Source organism: Botryllus schlosseri, chromosome 9, assembly GCF_051294905.1.
Source record: "Botryllus schlosseri isolate E-star chromosome 9, Bs_hap1, whole genome shotgun sequence".
In the NCBI taxonomy this organism is placed as follows: Eukaryota; Metazoa; Chordata; class Ascidiacea; order Stolidobranchia; family Styelidae; genus Botryllus; species Botryllus schlosseri.
In genome coordinates, this window is record NC_137244.1 from 26,931,249 (window position 1) to 26,954,019 (window position 22,771).

Below are 22,771 nucleotides of genomic sequence, written 5' to 3' on the forward strand. Positions count from 1 at the left end.
TTGTTGTTTGTGGTACTCGTGGAGATTTTCAATTATACCCTGGTCATTTACACCAAGCCGATATTCATTGTTATGATTCCCCTTGCTGCCGACTGATAGCACGGCCCACTTTTAGGCTTTTTTAAGACACCGCTTACGTGGATAAGATGGAGAGGAGGAGCTTAGATATATGCCTCTAACGCTTGGGAAGGGATTCTGTCGTCGGTATTGGTCGAACTCAAGCCCGCAACCTATTGATGTTGCATCTGCGGTTCATACTACTATACGCTATATCTCACCGTCAAATTAAATTACCCACAATTACCCGCCAAATCGGTACGAAGACATGGCAACGATTCATAGAACGTGAGGCACCAATATGTTTTCATAATCATATTTTAAACAACCTCAAATACTTCCTTAGGTGCACGAGTAAACAGAACTTGTTACTGATCGTATATACTGAAAGCAAGTTTCCACTGATATTCCCTACAACTCGTTCTCGTGTCATGAACTCGATTGCGAAAGAGAAAATTTATTCAGAGATTTGCTTTGGTTGTTCTGTCATCACTCAAAAACGACCTACATTTTTAAATACGAGGTATGGCCAAATCGAAGTGGAATAGGGCATGTGACGTCACCGTGCAATTCATAACTATACTGTAGAATAGATAGTAACAATAAAATAACATGTTCCCTTCGTATCAGAAAGGAAAATTTTCAGGCTCAAATCAACGGAAGGGATATCACGAATAAGCGTGACCAGTGCGCTTTGTTGTAGTTTGAAATATTTGGCGCGAAATCGTAAAACGAAAACAAAAAGTGCGACAAAAACACTGGAATCGATCTTAAATCTCTGGCAGTAAAACGCGACAAAAAACTTGTATGATGTTACTATGTCGTCAACGCTACATCTTCAACTGAAAAATTGCCACTTTTGAAAATAATAATCATTCCGTAATACATTTGCATAATAAATTCATATTTATCATCAGAAGATTTTTGAGCTGACATCCATCAGGGGTTAGGCTGCAGTGCCAAAATTAAAACTTCGTTAACAAAACTTTGCTTATCCAAAGTAAAAAATAAGGCCTAGTTTTGCCTAAAAACTGAAAATAGTAAAGTGTAGGTTATCCGAAATCATTAGAAAGTAGATCAAGTAGGCAAAATCTACTTGAGCACTTTGAAAAGGTAGAAGTACTCCGATTCTGACCTCCTATGGGGCAACCCCTGATAAGTGTCAGCTCGGATAGCTTCGATAATAAATACAAATATATTACTCAAATACATTATGAGGATCTGTACTCCTAAAAATCCATCCGTAATAACTCTTCACTCTTGGAAAGCTTTGCCGGCCGACTGCAGCTCTTACGCGCATCTCCCGCGCGCATGACATCAGATCCGTTATCATTGCAAGGGCATGGGTGGATACTGCCATCCGTATGAGCCTCCAGAAAGCAACATGTCTCGTATCAGCGTCTCGATCGGAGTTTTTCCTACTAGGCGAACGAAAAACAGTTGTTCGATCATTCCGGCGCTCACGGTTCGCAGAGAAGGAAGTCGAAGCAAGAGCTTGCCGAACCGAGTCGGTTGGTTCGGGTACTGGGTGCGAACGTATTCTTCCAGGGCGCATTGAGATTTCTCCTGGACGCTTTCGATGTGGGAAGCGTCGTTCAAACCGTGCGCGTCTGTAACAAGATGTGACCACAGATAACAAACATACGCCTATATGAGCAACAGTAACTGCACGGTTGGGTAACCAGATGACACTAGAAATCCGTAGTATTGACCCATTCCTTATTATAGCTTACAGACGAAAGTCGATAAAAATGTCATCATTGGTGTTCGGATAGAAGTAGAACGACGTAAATTTATACACTAGGGTACAAGAAGAATTGGCGGTTTCCGAGTAAGTAAAAAAGTAAGTAATCTAGGCCTGGACTTGCCGAAAAATTGTTCAAACCAGTCCGTACGCGTCTGAAATAAGAAATCTTGACCATGGATAGCTAACCTCGTGTTGATGCGCAACGCGTGAGTACAAGTAGGCCTACATCTAGAAGTAGCGATTTCAAAGTAAGTATTCTAAGGGTTGTTTCCCTAAAAAAAAACTACGAACTGTTGAGTAGAAGTAGTCTGAAATCGTAACCACTTTAGCAATGATCGGGAGCAGCCCCAAACCATTTTAGTACTCTGAAAAAGTAGGCGAACTTTACTGCATACCACTAGGTTTGCAAACTTTGTAACTTATTTTTTTTAATTTCATCGGGTAACCCATCAATCAATCAGGTTTATTAATATTTTCATCGTTTCAAAACATCACAAGACTGCGATACAATGAAAAGATAGGAAGGTGTCGAAACAACTTGGAGTAGCCTTTAAGATCAGACACCCACCTGCGTGTCGTTCTACATCCTCCTATCTGTTCATGACATCGCATTGTGTCTTATCGCATTGTACATTGTGTGTGACTTGTTCAGATAAAAATATAACCCAACCATGTTATGTTATGTTAAGCCTAGGCGAAGTAAATAAAAGGCATGCACAGTCTGCACACTGAATGAAAAGTAATGCAGAGAATTAATACGCAAGCGACAAAATGAGGTGGCATGTGGCGGATTATTGGGTTGCCTAAAACGACCGCTGCACATCGATGCATTTGTGTATCATAATGCATGTGTTCGTTACTGATCACCAGTGCTTACTCGTGTCCAGATGAGGCCTTTCTAATTTCTGGTATTCCATGTCAAAACGTAGCAATGACTGCAGGACTGTTCTAATAAATATTCCAAAGTGTTGGAAATGCACCTTAAGTTAGATGCCATACGTTATCGACTGAATAGATCAGGGTTATCTGTGAAGGTGCTAGTTATCGTTTTATCGGTATCGGCTAAAAAAACAATAACGGTCAGGTTCAAGTCGCAAATTCGGTAATACGGAATTAATTATTCACCGGGAGATGGCGAGTGAGAGTCAAAATCAAAACTCTCGGAATGTCGAGATTGTCTTGGCTAAATCGCTACAGATACAATCGCTTGAGGCACACAGGTCAGCTCAACAAGCCTACGTTTTGAATACTAATATTGTAAGATCCAATAAACGAAATGCCATCGCGTTTGATTGACTGATGCGCACGACACGCAGAGACATATCTAATTACTGCGTATAGCAGCTCAGCGTCCCTCTGGGAACAGACAACTTGCGGTTCAAGGCTGCCTTGTAGGCTTGTAGGATTACGATAGCTGTCATTTATCGCCTTGTTCTTATTGTAGGCGGCAATCAAACAGGGGCGACAGTTCACAACCTCGCCATTCGCAGCCCGGTAAGCCCAGAACAGCGTTCGCTTGAGTGTAATAACTCGCATGCGAATTCCTACGAGAGGCCAGAGCTGGTCACGCGGTGATGAATTCATATTTCGGACGCCATTTTGAATTTCAAGACTCTGTTGCATTTGATGGCGTGTCAAGGCCTTTCCCACGTTGCACGTTATCAATAGGACTAGGTCTGCGCAAAATCGACAACCTGCGTAATTCGATTCAAGTATTCAAGTATTCAAGTATTGATGATGTGATAAGTTCAAATATGTGTCTTTTACGCGATCACAATGAATATAATACCAGTTATCCATCACATAAATATAATTTGTAGAATTGTAACACATGAATGCATGGATTTCTGCATTCGTTGCATTTGAATTTGACCGGCACGCCACCGAATTTTAGGCTGTTAAACTGCAGGTACGATGATCAGATAGACTTTGACCTTTGTATCTGCGTGTTTGACACAGGCCGTAATCTTAACGCTGATATTTGAACAGAAGTGATAATCGACCAATACTTTAGAAGGGTCAGCAAACAGAATGGTTCGGGGAATACCAAATGCGATACGACGTGATTGACGGTTACCCGACATTTGCGTATGCGACACAATAAAATACTACAATTTTGCATGTGATGCTTGAGCATAAGACTTTATCGCCCCGAAAATAACCCTAGCGTCAACATTAACCCCGGAAGTATAACCCTAACCCTTGACCGAACCCTAACCCTGTTTTAACGCTTATGTATATCCTAGCCCCAACCCTAACCCAAAATCTAGCCGCTCCTACCGTGTGTGGAGAGAGATGAGCAATTGAGAGATTTGGATTCGAAAACACGGGATTTGATGAATTCGACCGGATTTTGAATCTGGACTTGAAGTAGGACATGAAATTTCTAAATATTTTGAATTTTCCCGCGGCTTTCGAATAAAAATTCCTGGCATCACCGGATTCGGACTTGGATCTGAACTTGATATTAATATTATTGTTATTTCTAAAACCAGTGGGCTGGGTACCTATCTAACCGGTCTAAAGGCTTTTGCGCCGCGGACGCTATACGCCATTAGATAACATACTATTGCTAGAGAAAGGACATTCATGAATCATTACCAAAATAACATACTGCATATGTGATATAAACACTATAAACAGGTTTTAAAATGATTTATTATAACGACTGGTATTTGGATTGGAATCTCAAATCTCACGATACTAAATCCGCTCATATATGGTGTGGATATTATTCGCGAATCACGTGGTTTATGGAGACGATTTTCTGTGAATTAAGACAAATCCTTCAAACGAAATAAAATCGACTCAGGTTTCATTGATTATTCCATAACGAAGTCGGATTACTGTGCGTTGATAACGTGAACAAGCGAAATGTTTTGCTACAGATAACTAACCTACGTTATCTTTAGTTGGTTATCTATAGTTTTACGCGGTTTTGATTGACAGGAATGTATAACGTTAGCAGCAGATGTCACAAATCTCAGAAGCTATCGGCAGATGAGTCAGATTAATAATACAATAATGGCGCCCTCTAAACTGCATCAGCGCGCACTACGCAGTAGTGGCGAACGTATCAAATTCGCGCGATTGCTCTTACTCACGCCGTAAATCGATTCGGTTCGTAGCGACAAATCGCGCTGCGAGATTTTATCTCGTCAACCGCGTCACGTAGTCGACAGCCAACCATTCAGAGTTGTGCAAACTAGCGGATTTTCAAATGAGAAACTAGAACTAGAACTAAACACTTTTCAAACCTAGCAAGTAGAACTAATCCCTTTTTAAAACACGTAACTAGAACTAGAGCTGGAACTAGTCACTTTTCATAACTCGCAGCTATGACCAAGGAACTAGAACTACGACCCTTAAAATCCGCAACTTTGTAAATAAAACATAACAAACTGGGTTCTTAAGTAGAGCTGAGAAATATGGGAGATTGGATCGGCATTCCAAAAGAACTAGAACTACTAACTTTCGAAATTCCGCAACTAGAATTAGAACTACTCACTTTTCAAAACACGCAACCAGAAAGTGAGAAAATTTGATATATTATTAATGCGAACCATTCAATATCACCGAGCAGAGTTAAAAAAGTGGGTTTAGGAAGACTTTAACTGGAAACTGAGCAGTCAACACAATGACTTGGACTCGGACTCGAGTCATAATACCATGACTCGGACTCGATCCTCTGTTCGCTGACTTGGACTCGGACTTGACTCGGTGGGAATTGAAAATGACTCGACTTGACTCGAGTCAAAAATATAAAAATGAGATTGACTTGTGACTCGGAGCCTTGTGACTTGGTTACAACCCTGGTTCTTAATTAGAGCTGAGAAATATGGGAGATTGGGTCGGCATTCCAAAAGAACTAGAACTACTAACTTTCGAAATTCCGCAACTAGAATTAGAACTACCCACTATTCAAAACACACAACCAGAACCATCGAACTAGGACTGCGACCCTTAAAAAGACGCAACTAACGAACTAAAACCCAACAAACCAGATTCTTAACTAGGTGTAAGAAATATCAGAGATAGAATCGACGTTTCAAAATAACTAAAACTACCGCTAGAACTAGAATTAAAATTACTGAAACAAGTAGTTAGTTACTTTATTAGTAGATTGTAAAGTCTGCAATTTTTCAGAGCTGATATTATTAATCGCGCCCCCAAATCTCAAGGTACCATCATGCCATCATGTACGAGGGTTTTAAAATACCTTCGTGACGTCACGTTTCGTATATTTCGTACGAAATGCGACCACCGAGTTTTGAGATAATCGGCTTCCGACGCGCGTCTACTGTGGCATTGTTTACGTAACAATCGACAAAATTGTTAGTTGCCAGAGGGCACAGATAACAAGTTCAATCGAGGTTGACCTCGGTTCAACTCGGCGCTTTATCATGACGCGCAAGTTTCGCAAATACTCAAATCTCAATATCACAATTTCGGGACGACATTGTTTTCCTACAAAATTTCGCAGTATTTTAATTAATTTGTTTATTTTCCACACGCCTGGTCAGTTACATTTTCATTTTTGTCGCCAACGCTAGAATGAACATTCATCAAACACAGCACTTGCTGAATATTAATATATAACTATTCTATACAAATTTTAATGAAAATTATTTGCTACTTCCCAAATGGTTGGGGTCGCATTTTAGGAATTTCAGTCGAATAATCAGCGCGTTTTGGTCGTTTATTGGACATTGTTACATCGAGCTGCAAACTAATTCGATTCAAAGGCGCGAAAAGGCAGGAATTTCACAGAGACTCTAGTGACCTCATGGTCGATCGACATGATGATCAGTATTTATACAAAGTATTTAACATAATAAGCTAATATAATAATAATATTATTAATAATAATATTTTAACTGCCACGAAGAAAATTTTGAAAAAATCTCTGTCACTCGACTCGCGATTTGACTTGAGATACTTTGAAACAACTCGACTTGACCCAAAATTTGCGATTCGAGGACTTTAAATTTGCGCGAATTTGAGACGACTTGACTCGAGTCGCTTTGAAAATTTCTGTCATTTGACTGGTGATTCGACTTTTTAAACGACCCTTTTAGACGGTTTTCAGTTTCATACCCTAAGTTCAGCTAAAAATGCCAACATTTCGAAAACTTTCAGGCACACCTTCAAATCACAGTGAGATCACGTGACCGCCTCCTTTGTCGGCCATTTTGTCTCAAAATTTTATCAATATTTGATCTTTCTGTTTTGTTCTCGCTAAATTTCCGCGAATCAACAGTTTTTTTGCTGTCGCTTCAAAGTTTGACCCGAATCGTTTTTTTTTGTTGAATTCAATTACACCACGGCTGCAAAATATTCTACCGTTTTAGATTTCGCGTTTGCGATGAATATTGATGCTGTTTAGGTTTGACGACTTTACAAATTTGGTCTTTGTCGCGAAACAATTCAATAACATTCGCGAGCGTGACTGATTGGTCCCCGAAAGGCTGGCGTAGGAAATAAAATTAAATTTTTCATGAGATTATATTATGAAGCGGCAATTTTTTCTGCCTATATACGTCCGAGCTGACCACGCAATGCAATGTAAATGAAAATCATGTATTTTAACGATTTCCACCATATCGCAGGCTGTAAATCGGGTAATTTGAACTTTCTAAATACAAAATTCTGCTTTTCAATCATTCCAAAGGGTAAAACGAGTCACTATATAACTCAAGGCGGTAGATCCAAGGGATGGGATAGGGTGTGATTTCATATTCCACCCCGCGAAGGTGCATACAGGTGGTAAATGGAACAATACACCCCTGTGATATAGCTCGATGGAAATTAGTGTATTTACTCGATTTTACACATTGCAATGGGCGTGAAAGCAAAATATGCACCAGAAAGTTCCGTTTACCTGACTTAAACCCCAAACTACGACGGAAATTTGATTTATACGCCTATTTTACACACGTGTATTTAAATAGTTACCACTGAGTTCGGAACTTGGTGCTTTTGACATTAGAAATGTAAAAACTATTATTTTCGTAAAAGCGATGAGTCAATATTGTGTTAATAAATTCGAAAATGAATATTTCACGGAATATAAACGTGAAATCTGCTATAGGCCTATACGACACTTGGTGACTCCTGCATCCTAAATTTAGCACATGGTATATGTTTGTATGTATTATTGTTATTGTGGTTTGGGTTACAGTTAGGTTAAGGGTAGGTAGGTACGGTAAGATTAGGGGTCGCCAAGTGCCGATTTTACTAGTAACTATATTTAAAGTGCTCAAATCCCGACTACGGGGCTACAATACGCATATAAGTATACAACCAACCTGCCGTGAACAACACAATAGCCTTGAGACACGAATACTCCGCAGAGTCGACATGAAGAGCCTTCAGTTTCTCCACTTGTTCTTGAAATACCCGAATGTTTTCCATGAATGTCATCACCCTATCCGCACTCATAGTACTGTGAAGTCCGGCGGCTGCCAGTAGAGGCGGAACATGCAAGGGCATGTGGCACTGGGCCGCGTTCAGCACGAAAAGTTCGCTCCACACCCATTTCAACATGGCCACTTGGTCCGTGACTTGAAGGTCGGGGAAAAAAGGTATGTTTCTGGCCCATTCCACAGCGGAAAACAAAAGCCTAGCGGCCAGTTCGCAAATGTTATCAATTCCCATCACGTGATTAGAAGGGTGACACTGCAGCCCGAAGCGCGATGTCGGGTATGGCTCCGCTCTTAGGAGTAAGGAAATGTACCCGGACAGGTACCCGTGTCCCATCACTGGTTCGCCATTCGTGATAGCGTACTGCCCAGGATGGGGCTGCGTTGGGGGCATCCTCCCGCGCTGCACGGCTGAAAAACGGATGCCTTGTATTAATAACAGAGGTTGTATCTCTGTCCTGTTGTAATATTGTTTACTTCTATGCCAGTGGTTCTTAATGGGGCATAGATAATTCTAGTTGCAAATCATACTATACTAAGAGCAAAATGTGGTTAATCTAATTCTAGTCTATCATTTGTGAAATGTTGATGGTCTCATTTTAATTCCAATCTTATTTCCGGTTTACCTGAAAATGCTACAGGAGAACTGTCTATTGCGAAGCGAGCCAAGCTTGCTATACAAAGATGTGCCATTCTCGTGCTTATCAGAATGAACTTGATATGAATTTGATATGAACTGAACTTGATTTTTGTAGTATTTCTACCTAATTCGGAATTGCAATATGTTTCAAAGTTTTTGTGAATTCAGAATTTGTAATCTAATTCGAAAAACAGCGTTGCTATCATTCCAAGTCCAATCAAATTTGGAAAAAACGGTTTTCCTATAATTCTAATTTTAATCTTGTTTGGACAAGCTGGAAATTTTCCAGTAGTCGAACTCTGCGCTGGAGGTCAAGACTCCCAAACCAATCACACAGGAGAAGTCAAATATTGCAGTAAATATTAAGTGTTATATCTTTGTATAAAAATCTGTTTAATTACATAGTTCTTCTAACACTGTTGTCATGCGCAGTTCATTTTGTGCACAGTATTCTATAATACCGTATTAGATGTGTAACGTGGTACATGTTGTTGCGACTAGGCTATAATTTTGGGTTAGCCAGGTTAGAAAAATTTCAAAACCACTGCTCTATGCTAAGGTATAGGTGCCGGCGATTTTATCGCCCAAGTTCACGCAAGTGCGCGCAATAAAACCGCGAGCTTTGACCTTGAACTTGTCACGGAGAACTTGCTTCAACCCGTGCGCCAAAATTCTCGGCTAAGATTAGGTAACTAGGTTCGAGGGTCAACTGTTGTGATCTTCGACAATCAGATAGCGTACGACATGATGAAACTTGCGCGTTCAATGCCAACGATTATGTTTGATCTCGACCGGGTAATGGCGATTCTCAAATGATACTGGAATCAATCATTGTGGCAGATTTTGTAAGTTGCGAAACTACGGACACTTTCCGGTTTTTACTCCTTAATTTTTATTTATTTATTCAAGTTTCATTTGCTATCGACAAAGCCCATACGCGGATTTTGAAAAGAGAGAACCATTTTTCTTGCACATCATATTAACAGATGCGATCATCACAATCTAGCCCGCTATAAGCCGGTGTCAATCGAGTTCATAGGTATATTATGATTAAATAGAGAAGGGTGTTATTACGTAAATAAACGAGCTATAAAATGGTCGTTGTGGTGTTTATCTAGATCTCAATAACTGGTCATTTGCGATGACCTTGCCCGAGGGACGCGGAATATCCTGCGCAAAGCTTCGCTCGGCCGAGATATGTCGAAGGCTGCTGGTCAACTATATAGTATATACGTTCTCACTGACCAGAGTTTGAACAGCTAACTACGTAGTTTTTTTTCGAATGATATTACAATCAGAGATACTGAATTCGTAAAAACTTGGAAATTGAATTCAATTCCGAAATAGAAAGAGATATAACAAAAAATTTGGTTCACTTTGTATCAAATCATAGTTCTCACAAGCACTAGAATGGCAAATGTCTGTACACCAAGCTCGCACCATACGGTTATCTTGTAGCATTATCTGAAAATCCAAAAAAGTAGACGATATTCCAAATGAAAACATAGAAACATTTCACAAATTAGATGACAATATCAATGTACTGATGAACTTTGTAAAATTGTTCACATTTGACGTGCAAGTATGAAAATAACCGCGCTGCGAAACGCACGCTTTGCTCTTTGATGTTCTGTGTTAGTATTTTTGAGGGCCCGTATTACAAATAGTTGTTTATAACCCGGATGAATATTTAATGAGCTGTTCATTTAAACCGATTGTCGCATCAAATTAATAATGCACATTGTTATAAATTGATAACCCAGTATATCGGTGTTGTAAACAAACGCGATTTTACGGTTCGACAAAAAAAAGATTCTACAACGCACACGCATCGCAAATTGAGGATAAATATTGGCAAAATTATCTTTCAGACACGGGAAAAAGTCTTTTTGCTATCGCGAGACGTGGTCCACGATTTGTGGCTGCTTGAAAGTATTTTGTCACAATTTTATGGCCGGTCAGAGCAGACTTGGACAACTAGATAATTAGACTAATTACCGATAATCTCATTTGTGAAATGTTTCATTCTAATCTAATATCTTTCATTCTTTTACAATTTACAGGAGAATTTTAAAGTGAGAAATAAGGCAATATTTACGTACAGACATTTGCCATTCTCGTGTCATGGGATTCAACTCTGATTTGATACGAACTGAACTTGATTTTTGTTGTATTTGTTTTTAATTCGGTTTTTTGCGATTTCAATGATTCTAATTAGAATCTAATTCGAAAAAACTGTGTAGCTATCACTTTAATTCTAATATAATTAGGAAAAGCTGAAATTTTGTAATTGTCCAAATCCGGCTCAGCTCCCACACCATGGAAAATATATTAACTACCGATTATCTATTACCTTCGCTGTGGGAATCCATAACGATGACAAAGAGACAGTGCTAAATGTTTAGTGGACTGTATTTACCTTTCGCAATATCGATTCGATTAGCAGCTGTTAAATCGTGACGCAAAAGACCATAGTTGTAATACGCGTCACTACAATTTTTTTTAAATATAATAATAATAATAATAACTCCCACACCTCTAACGGCGGCAGAAACAAAATCACCCCATACATCCCTGAAGGTGATTTAGCCTTAGGTCAACGCACTTAAAGTCTAGGCTTGTAGCTATAATCAAGCTCATGACCCATCACACCTTCCCTCCTCATGCCCACTTTCATGCATTTCCTCAGCCGGCAGTACTGGCACTGGTTCCTGTGGTGCTGGTCCATCGGGCAGTTTCTGTTCCCCCTGCATGTGTAGCTGAGGTTGCGACGTACGCTTCTCTTGAAGAAACTCTTACAGCCTTCGCAAGTGTACTGCCCGTAATGCTTGCCGCTGGACTTGTCGCCGCACACCTGAACCGTACGCGCGATAGGGCGAAAATGTTAGTGCTAGGCAATGAAGCAAGGTTGGAATACGAACATAACGCGTTTACAAAGGGCTACCCGTGATATACACTCGTGGTAATGAAACCAGAACCTACTTCAGACTACACTTACACTTACACAACGGTATGAATCAAACACAACATTGCAAATGATACTTGCACGTAGGGACGTAGTCAGGTATTTACGTAAGCAGGCAGGAGTTATTACCGCGATATCATTCTGAGTTAAGTTCTGTTTTCATGTGCCACGTTTTGGATGTGAATACACACTTTTCCGAGAATATAGCAGTCGGTCAATCGGTCAGTAACAATGTGTACTTCTACTTTTTCGGGGTGCTCGAGTGTATTTTGCCATGTGTTGTAGTACGTCTACTTCTGCAATTAACAGATTTTAATTTTTTCGGCAAAACCCTAGAATAAGTACTTTTTTACTTACGAGGTAGAAATCAGAGAGAGTATGTATCACCTTCCTTCATCATTCATTCAAGTTGTTATGTTTTTAATACTTCCACTTCTGTACCTTTCAGGTTTTCAGGCAAAACTAGGCCTAGCACTTACTTTTCACAAACTTTACTTTTACTTTCGGGGTAGAAATCAGAGCCGGTCAGTAACGAAGTACCTTTTCTTTTTTCATAGTAATCAAGTAGATTTTGCCTATGTGCACAAGTGGTTATGATACTAGACTACTTCTACTTCTACATAACAGGATATTAGTCAAAACTAGACTTGGATTACTTACATTTTTATTTGTAAATCCCTGCTTCTATTTGTTCTCGAGTAAAAAATGATCACATTACTTGTACTTTTACTTAAGTACCAATAAAACTTTGACCACAGTATACGAAAAGGAACTCACCACACATTCGATATGAGTCTTGTCTCCATTTGTGCTATTCGCAGACCCGTTCGGTTGAGGCCTTGTCAACCCCGTATCACTGTTTGCCCCCAAGCTGTTACCCAAACTCCCATCACTAACAACCGACTGTCCTCCCGGGGTTGTAGGTGTTTGTGGGGGTCCGTTACAGGGAACCTCGCTCATAGGAGGTGGGACTACATGTTGTGGGGTGGTCGGTAATGAGGGTACGTGTTGGGTTAGGATGGCTCCGACTTGAGCCTGTGGCGTCAAATTATTGTGGTGGGAGGGTCCGGGATCGTGTGGGGTTGGAGGGGGTCGTTGCGTCATGGTCATGTCGTCGGGTGGGGGATGATGTTGGGGCGGGGGTTCTCGCCACGCACTTGCGACCATCGCCATATTTGGCGCTAGCTTCATTGTGTCGACATGATTCGTTCCGATAGCGTGATAAAATCGATCCGATAAGCAGCACATGAAAATAATGAAACGCAAATTGAACGAAATATGTTGCTTCAATTTGATTTTTCCGTCAATTATATTTTACGTACGCATTACATCAAGGATCGGCAACCTACGGCCAGCGGGCCGGATCCGGCCCGCCACGCGAAATCGTCCGGCCCGCGGCATCATAATTAGTTGTCTCAAGAATACGGCCCGCCGTTTCTTGTTGAGTTTCAAACTTCAGTGCCAGCACTGTTTAGAAAAATTGTGGCATTGCTAAGAGAGAAGTACGTTGTACTACTCTATTGTTACGACATAAAACTGATGCGTAGGCGGAATACTGGTATTATATCGTACTAAGCGCGGTGCAATATTGTCTGCAGAGTTAACGACAGTTGCCAAGAACATTGCTCTTCAACCGAGTGCGTACACCCAATAGTGTACCATATATTTTAAAGGGTGTATCATGTGCCACTCTGATGGGTTGTAGTTGTAGGCCTACCAGATATCGCATATCATTCGGCCGATGACTAGCTATCACAACAATTTGCTACAGGTTGATATTTCAGAAGGGGTCGACTGGATGTATAATACGGTATAATGCTCCCAAGTGTACGCACTACGCAGCTTGTAAATTACATACTATTAGGCATGTCATTAATGGCTCCACTTGTTTGTAGTATTTGTGGTGTTTTCCGACTGCAATGTCATTTACACCAGGCCGATATTCCTTATTTTGATTCTGTATAGATATGCCGACTTGTAGCACGGCCTACTAATTTAATTCCTGGATTTTTCTCAAGCTTTCCGAAATTCGTTATCTACGAAATAAATTCAGGCTATTCAGTACTCCGTTTGCCGTAAAAGTTAATACCATACCCACATAATTTCAAAATGATCTTATTGAAATCCAATTCAGTGACGAATTGAAGGAAAAATTCCGTACAAAGAGCATATCGCTACTTGACTTTTACAAAAAGTACCTCCATGAAAGTGGTCTTTATCCCAGCTTGACCAGCCATGCAAAAGAAACGAAGAGCAAACTAAGATCGCGCATTTCCGACGCCCATTTAGAAAATGTTCTGGTTCTTGCATCATCTGACTTGGTACCAGATGTTTAAAAAACTTTCAAAAAGCAAGCAGCATCAAGTTTCACAGTAATGCTGTGTTGCTGAAGTGTGAATATGCATTTGCTCTTTTTGTGTGATTGGTATGGTTGAGATTGAGCAATGTAGCGTAATATACTGAAGTGAGTATGAATTGTAGTATGAAAAGTCCGGCCCGCCTGTGAGTTGTGCATTTGATATTTGGCCCGCGACCAGCAAAAGGTTGCCGACCCCTGCATTACATCATCACACACACACACATTTTACATAAAGCAAAGCGGACATACCAACTATAATTAAACTTTAATCGACTGGTAATACAAAAAAATTGTTAACAGCTACCAATATCACACCTTGTATATGAAAGTTAAAAATTTGTCAAATTTACCATAAATCTAAATTTACCGATAAGGAATAAAACACTTGCTCTTTACTTACTCCGAAAACGCTACTACTACTTTTTTCTTGAGTAGAAATTATAAAGTTACTTCCAGTGTTACGTTTCAAGACTACTTTCATCGCTACTTCCACAGTAGTGTCGACAAAAAATCTGAACAAAAACTGTCATAAGCTCGCAATATCACATCTGTATATGAAAGTTGTTAAAATGTGTCAAATTACCCATAATCGAAATTTACCATCTAGGACTGCGATACTTACTTATTACTAACTCTGAAAACGCTACTACTTCTTGTACTCGAGTATAAATATATTACGTTACTTCCACCACGATAGGTCTTGCCTAATTGCGTGGAACTAAAATTTCACGCGAAAAAGATTGATCGCGTGCAGTATTCGCGAAATGCAATTCATGAAATAATTGTGATGTAAAATGAATATTAGTAGATCTATACAGAGACGGTGAGTAATGGAGTACTTTTTACCTTTTCTGAGTACACGAGTAGGATTTGCCCACTTGGGCCTGTTACTCAACTGCTCATGTTGTTAAACTACTTTCACTAATACGCAAAGAACAACGAACTTTAGACACTACGTCAAATCAGATGCTTGAATCGAAGTACGTTATTACAAAGCGACAGTGTCGTCAAAAAAGTGAACGAGAATTATTATAAGCTTCCAATATCACACCTGTATATGAAAGCGCCGTCGTTCTATATTTCATTATAGGCAAACCGGTCTGAGTAACATAATAATCTTTTTAACCAGCTTAAACGAACGACCCCTGTAGGCAAGTTTTGAAAGAAATTTAATTATTCTCCAGCAGTAAAACCGAGAGAATACCCTTTCCCACACACATTGAACGCAATATGTGAGATCGTTGTAGCGACATAATTCGATTATCCACAGATATTGCGACACATTTGGTCAAGTTTCCATTTTAAGGGTTTGACAATATAGGGGTGGGTATAGTGATTCTAACGCTGAAATTATAGGACCCTGTCCACTAAGAGTTAATTTACCAACGAGAATGATATAGTTTCGATACTGGAAATGACAATTCTGCAAAGTCGTGATCAACCCACGGCATTGTTACAAATTTCGATGAAATATACGTAGGGCTAAAAAACGAATGGTATTTAATACGATGTAGAACTGGTATTATATTCTTTCTGGTTGCATAAAAGGTACATATTTGAACTTAGCATATTATTCATACCGTGGTGACTTCGTAATGAATCGAATACTGGACTCGAAGCCTATTATACACGATTCAGAATCACTCAGGTACTCGATTTTGTATAGCCCTAGTCGAAATTCTGCAGAGTTCAACTCAAATTATCAAGTTCTACTGTTTCCAAGTACAATGACGCATACCGCCGGTATTTTACTCCAAAAGTCGTCGTAATTTTCACACGAAAACTTTTTTGTAAATATTTGACGACACGCCACATGACGCATTCTTATCAAACAATCGATCGCGAAAAAGTCTTGAAATGCGTCGGACGGGGCGTAAAATAAAATCTTGCCGAGTTTACAACAAAATTCTCGATACCCGTAACACGTATTCAAATTTGAGTTATCTTTGTAGATGGAAACAAAAAACTAATCGGCTTGTTTCAAACTCGATTGCATCACCGCGTCGTGGCATCTAGACTTGTGCAACTGGACAATGATTGTTGCCCCATGAAACTAAATTTGAGTGAAAAGCAGGTAATTCTAGTTCCAATCTAATTTGTGATATGTTTCTATCCTCAGATTTAAATTCGACTCTAATTTCTGGTTTTCCTGAAAATGCTACAGAAGAACTGTATAGTGCCAAACGAGTCAAGCTTGGTGTAAAGACATTTTCCATTCTCGTGCTAACGAGAATGATACTGATTTGATACGAATTGAACTGTATTTAAATGTTCTAGTCGCACAACTGTGTTGTTTATAATATCAAAATTCGACTCCATTGGTCCGTAAATCTGATGCATTGTTGCTCCAACAATGCAATTAACGCGCCCCAAAAAATGATGACGGAGAATGAGTTGATGTTTAATTTTCATTATTCAGTATCGAGAAAACTTGAAGGGCAGCCACGAAACTATACCACCTTTTTGCATGGCAATGCAATGCAAAGCAATTATAGCACGTACAGAAAACAACAACTATGACAGAGAATATACCCGTTGATGCTTAGTTTTCATTATTCAGAATCGAGAAGACTTGAAAGGTATATGGACCCAAACTGCATCGCATTTTTGTAATGGTATTCAAAACATATGGCGCACATTCTTACCTATGCCACTATGCCGTGTGGACATCAGTGAGAATGTACGCTAGTTTGAGTCACAGGACTTGCAGTAACACTAATAGCACTACTTAAAACACATTAACAAGTACGATCTTGTTTACTTTCTCACTTTATTTAACGCCCACTTACGAATGAATATAACTTTATTCGTATCAGGTGTGAAAGCAACCAAGATCTTACTTCATATATATCGTCTGCTGTCGGCTTAGCAGAGTGGTCAACGTTAACGGTTGTAATATCAATAAGGCAGCGCCAAATTTCTCAATACATTGAAGTGCACAGTATAGTTGCTTTTGATTTGCATACCTTTGGTCTCAGTTATATTTTGGGTTAACATTGATTTTCGAAAATGAATCTAAACATATTGAGTAGACCTTTATTGCTGGGATTCTCACGAATGGTGATGTCACAAATCAGATTATGACGTCACTCATGGTTGGCGTTAAAGTTAGCTTAAACTAAAGCGATCGGAGTTTAATTCCCCGCGCTACCAGCGATGACGCATTCTTATCGCGGCCAAAATCTCTCTAATTTCCGAGCGGCGCGCAGGAATTGTTTCAACCGGGTTTATTTATTTTTCAACTCGATAATCGCCAATCTTGTGTTCACGACAGCAGACACCGATCTGATAACGGAGCATTAAAATCGAATAAAGTATTTACAGAGAACGACCGGCCGATAAAAAGGGCAAATAGGTCCAAGCGGAATATGCGATACTGGGGGGCGATTACACGCGAAATCGGGGAATGGTAGCGTATACACTCGGTGATATTCGAGGTCTATTTGTCGAAGTGATAATCCAGTCTGTTTCAAGCGAAGTAACATCACCACGAGTTAAAATAAGCGCATTTGTTTCTAGAGGTTTCTATACACCGAGTTTTACCAATGATTGCTTTTACCCTCAGTCATTAATAGTTTTACGTGTTGGGTTTCGAGACACGTTTGATATCAACCTTCTTTGCTCTACGCGGGCCTAGGGCTAATAAATCTAGGCGTTACCAATTCGTACTAAAGAGATTGTGCAGTAGCAAATATGCTCCACATCATCTGTAGTAGAGTCTACAAAATGGAGACGATAAGCCCAGATCGACCTCGCAGACCAAACGATAAGTGTATGCAATCTGTCTTTGATACTTTTTATATTTTGGGCTTTTGAGCTTCTGGGGTACAAAACTTCAATATAAAATTGGATAGTATTTTCATATTGAAATGACGATTACCCATGTACATTTAAATATGAATATATTATTCCATTGCCTTGTGTTCAGCACCCCAATGCAGTGATAATATAGTGCTATATTCGTAGTCTATGAATTAGTATTATGTCATTAAATATTATCATTATTATACGATTCTAAGTCAGTGCTCTACTGGTTGATGTCTCTTAGCAAAAGTGACGTTCCAAATTTCGTTTCAATCGTTTTTGTGAGTTGGTAATTCAAGGTTTTTAAATTCGTTCCCAGATACAACCTGATTACGGTCAGTTGATAATAATTAGGACCGAAACTCGGAATCGGCCTGCGGCTAAAATCCGGTTCTAAAATCGTTCTATGACTCGGCGACGAATTCTCTCGTGACTCATCAGCAGACTCATCGCGCATTATTTGACTTCAAGTTGAAAATCGGATACATCATTCTTTATATGCAAGCTCAGCACAGAGTTCTCTTCGTTGTGAGCAAATAAAAAAAAAACATGAAAACTTTATATCCTACGCAAGGAATTCTTAGACCGTGTCACTTAAACAAGATACGAAGCTTGCGAACTCACCACGATATCGGAAAACGCTTTAGCTCCTCAGTGATGCTCAGAGGTTTCAAGTTAAGTTCCCCGGTGCAATATCATGTTGCTTAAATTAATCTAATTTTAAAATCTTCACAAATTCAACAACGATCTGTCAAAATACAACAGTTTTTAAGACACAATAAAACGTCCCGGAAAATATGATGCTAAGCCAATCGTTTTCAACTCCTGACTGTCTTGCGAGTTGGTTTAGTCAATTAGCATCCCAGTTTAATCTAATCGAATATATTCATATTGAAACAAACCCGACTATTTCAAGCTGGCACTCGTCAGGGGTAATCGTCAGGGACTAGTAGACAAATGAAAAGATCTTTGTATATCAACAATCGTATCACCAAATAATCCAAGTTTGCATATATGGCTTGATTTATTGGTGGGGTGGAGAGCTCGTTCATTCCTTAGCATCTGATGAGTGGATAACTTGTCCGCATCGATTGATTCACCATCACACGATAAAGCCGACAGTACAAAATTTATTGAGATTTATCATCATTACAACAAACGACAGACAGTCCGTCTCCTGGCACTGTAAAATATGTTGCAAGATAACGAAAACTATCATCGCTCCCCTAAAGTTATGTCATCAACTTTTCGCTACAACCTCCGTTTTGAGATCAATCTCTACGTTGCGCTGTACGTCAGAAGACTTGATTGATGGCGTACTTGATTTTACACGGCTCTTATGCCCCAACATCCAGGCAGCAGCTTCCAACACCTCGGTCGAGTCTAGATCAGTGGCTGCCTCTCGCACGCGAACCGACTCGACTAACAAGCGGCTTCACGCCGATGTGAATATCAGACTCCGCTGCTTCGAGAGAGCCTTCGTAACTCATCAAGTGTACGCGCAGGCTGATCGCGAGAACGGATTAAACCTAAATCGGTTTCCGAACCAGAGAAGTTCGTTAACGCTTTGCGAAAAGAAGGAGAAATCACACCGTTTTTCGCCAGCAGTCTATATTTACGCTTTGTGGGAGTTCTAGTGCCCTCGTCAACACGACAATGGTCTCAATGTCAAAGCCAAGCATCGGAGCACGAATGAAAACGTGTTAAGGGTCGTTATAGTACCGGTATGCGATGTTTGAGGTACACAGCCTACAGAAATATCTGCAAGACTAAACCATACAGCGAAACGGTTTCCATTCACAATTTTCACCAACATTACGCTTTGTGTGAGTTATAGTGCCCTCGTCGATACAAGAATGATCTCAATGTCAAAATCAAACATCGTAGCACGAACGGAAATGTGTTAAGGATCGTTATAGTGCCGTTATAAAATATGTTCAAGGTACACAGCCCACAGAAAGGTCTTTATGACTAAACCATATAACGTCGAAACGGCTTGCATTCACACTGTCACAGTTTTTCACCGACAATCTGCATTTCCGCTTTGTGAGAGTTCCGGTGCCCTCGTTGACACGAGAATGGTCCCAATGTCAAAGTCATGTATCGTAGCACGAATGGAAACGTGTAAATAATTGTTACGGTAGCGGTATCTCCTGATCAATGGACAGTACATAGGCCACAAAAAGGACTTTAAGATCAAACCATACAACGTGAAAGGGGCTTGTACTGTATCATTATATATATATCCATGTATCGTATAGCACGTATGGAAATGTGAGAAGGATCGATGCGGCACCGGTACCGGTATGCGATGTACAAGACACAAAACCCAAAGAAAGGTGTTCAAGGCTAAACCATACAAAGACGAAAGGCCGCGTACTTTATTATTATGTAGGGCTTGCATGCATTGTATGCGGTAGGATCGCTACAGTACCGGTATGCTATTTTCATGATGCACAGCCCGAAGAAAGGTCTTCAAGACTATATCATTCACAGAGTGGTGAATATGTATGTTATCTCTCTTGAAATATAACAGAAAAGGACAACGATAATGTATGCCACACAAGGAATTGATTGGAGCCAACGATCTGCGGCGAGCCATCTTTCATGCGTTTGTACTGAGAGGTCGAAGGCTACCGACAGGCTAACAAATCATCGCGTCAATAACAAGACCCGAGATGGCACATTCAACACCTTTCCGCGACCTTTGATCCCCAAACCATAAAGCTCACAATAAATTTCAAAACAATCATCTTCAGCGCTACTGCTGCGTGCGGTAGCATACAAAAGGGCGAGCAGTTAACGCCTTAAAACGCGGCCAAGCTGTCGCGCGAGACAGCCGATTAAAGGACCTGCGTATCGAGACGTAACAAAGAAAGTCACCGTAACAATGGCACTGAAAACGATTTCAAAACAACGGTGCTAGCCGGGGTGTGAATAGATTTGATGGATAAACTATTTATGATAAATAAATACGCAACAATGATGATCACAATCGTCGATCATTGTGGCGGGGCGGGGGAAGATTTATCAACCGTGTTCGCTGAAATGGAGCTATACCCCTATCGCAAGTCGGATTAGAAAATGCTCAGCTTATCCAAGCTAGATTACAATTATAGCTCACAGTGTTGTTCATTTTCAATTAGAATACAATTGTGCAATTACTGAATTCGGAAAAACTTGGAAATTGGATTAAATACCGGGATATAGAATGAAAAGCAACACATTTCAAGTTCAGTTAATGTCAAATACAGAGAAATGAACTTATAGTAATGATCGACACGATCGTCGATTGCAACTAGTCTGATTGCACCGGCATCAAACAAGTACACTGTCTCTATATGTAAAATATAAAATGGAAGGCATGGCTTGGATAAATACGGTATCAGTGTTCACTGTTCAGTGTTCATAGAACGATAGGACATACTCATGCGAGTGTTTTCTGGGTCTATTATACGCCAATCCACGGATCTATTGCGTCATTTATTCCAAGTTATAAGTCCTTAGCAGTCAATAGATTTCTCAGTTACGCGAAAGCCGATAGTTGTATTTGGGAGACAGTTTGCAGCCTGGTGTCTTGAAGACATCCTGTACGCCAAACAAATAGTTTGTCGAAGGAATCAACGCGATTAGCAGTCGGCCTGAGAAGGCAATCGGTTCCGTGCACGCGTGGAAACGAATCCCAATTTCTACGAGGGTCACTTGAGATCGTAGCTAGTTTGAAACAAAGCCGTTTACCATCAACATTGAAAACGTAATCCCGGGAGAGCGCTGCCACAAGAGAGTGCTTCATCGCACTTGAAATCCGGGCGTTCCAACGCGTAGATGCCTCGCGCTGTGCTGACTACATGCGACAATGTCAAGGTCACATACAGCGCTCGAAGGTCAGACCAATATTATGTGAATGGGTTAAAACGTTCGCCCGACGCGTACGTGCGCCATGGATCACACTTTGTCAAATAATTTCAAGCAGAATTGTGCAAACTATACTGGATATTGTAGATGTGCAACTAGAACTAGAACCACTCACTATACAAATCTAGTAACTAGAACTGGAACTAACGAACTAGATTCAATCCCGAATGCATAATTTAACTATAGTGAGTTCTTGATGAGTCCAAATTTGGCCAAAATATGATTTTAATGTCAAAAACTGAGCTATGGATCATACTTTATCGAATTGTTTCTTTGCTATCCACTAGCACACTCATTGTCATTGTCAATATAATACAATAGTGTCTCAATAATAGTCAAATATTAGTCTCAATAGTTGCAAGACGACGCCATTTTGCCATGCATAACGACACTCGCTCTCAATTCAATACGATAAAGTCCCAGCAGATAGCGTAGTGGTATGATCCACAACTGCAACACCAATATAGGTTGTGGGTTCGAGTCCAGAATCACTTCCCAGGTGTTGGAGGTTTATCTAGGCTCCTCCTCGCCACCAAATCCGCGTATAAGCGATATCTTAAAAAAGCCTAGAAGTGGGTAGTGCTAGTCGGCAGATACGGAATCAAAATAAAGAATATCGGCCTGGTGTAAATGACCATTGTAGTCGAAAGAACCATGAATACCACAAACAAGTCCCAACATTAGTCACAATATAACATATGATATATTCGCTATGCATTTTCGGTGAAACGACATCTCTGCGAGTTAGTGATCGATCCACAGGGCGCTATATGATATAATCAAGAAATACGAAATTATTTTTGATGGCGCAACAAAGATCTATCTTCATATACTTTCCCGGTCATCGAAGCTGATCGATTTT

The 22,771-nt window shown here is 40.1% G+C and overlaps 1 protein-coding gene across 3 annotated transcripts; it reads right to left on the minus strand.

Moving 5' to 3' along the window:
- Nucleotides 1–498: 498 nt before the first annotated feature.
- LOC145447408 (nuclear receptor subfamily 2 group F member 1-B-like) lies at nt 499–22,397 on the minus strand. 3 transcript variants are annotated; one of them, XM_080325832.1, is made up of 5 exons: nt 18,619–22,397; nt 12,609–13,016; nt 11,519–11,720; nt 8,113–8,652; nt 499–1,667 (listed from the first exon to the last, which is right to left on the minus strand). In XM_080325832.1, the coding sequence occupies exons 2-5, from the start codon at nt 13,002–13,004 to the stop codon at nt 1,387–1,389; spliced, it is 1,419 nt and encodes a 472-aa protein (XP_080181958.1). In that variant the 5' UTR covers nt 13,005–13,016; nt 18,619–22,397; the 3' UTR covers nt 499–1,386. The 3 variants fall into 3 exon arrangements, with proteins under 3 accessions (XP_080181958.1, XP_080181961.1, XP_080181960.1); XM_080325835.1 differs by having other exon boundaries at nt 8,113–8,637; nt 18,619–22,371; XM_080325834.1 differs by lacking the exon at nt 18,619–22,397 and adding an exon at nt 15,242–18,610.
- Nucleotides 22,398–22,771: the final 374 nt, after the last annotated feature.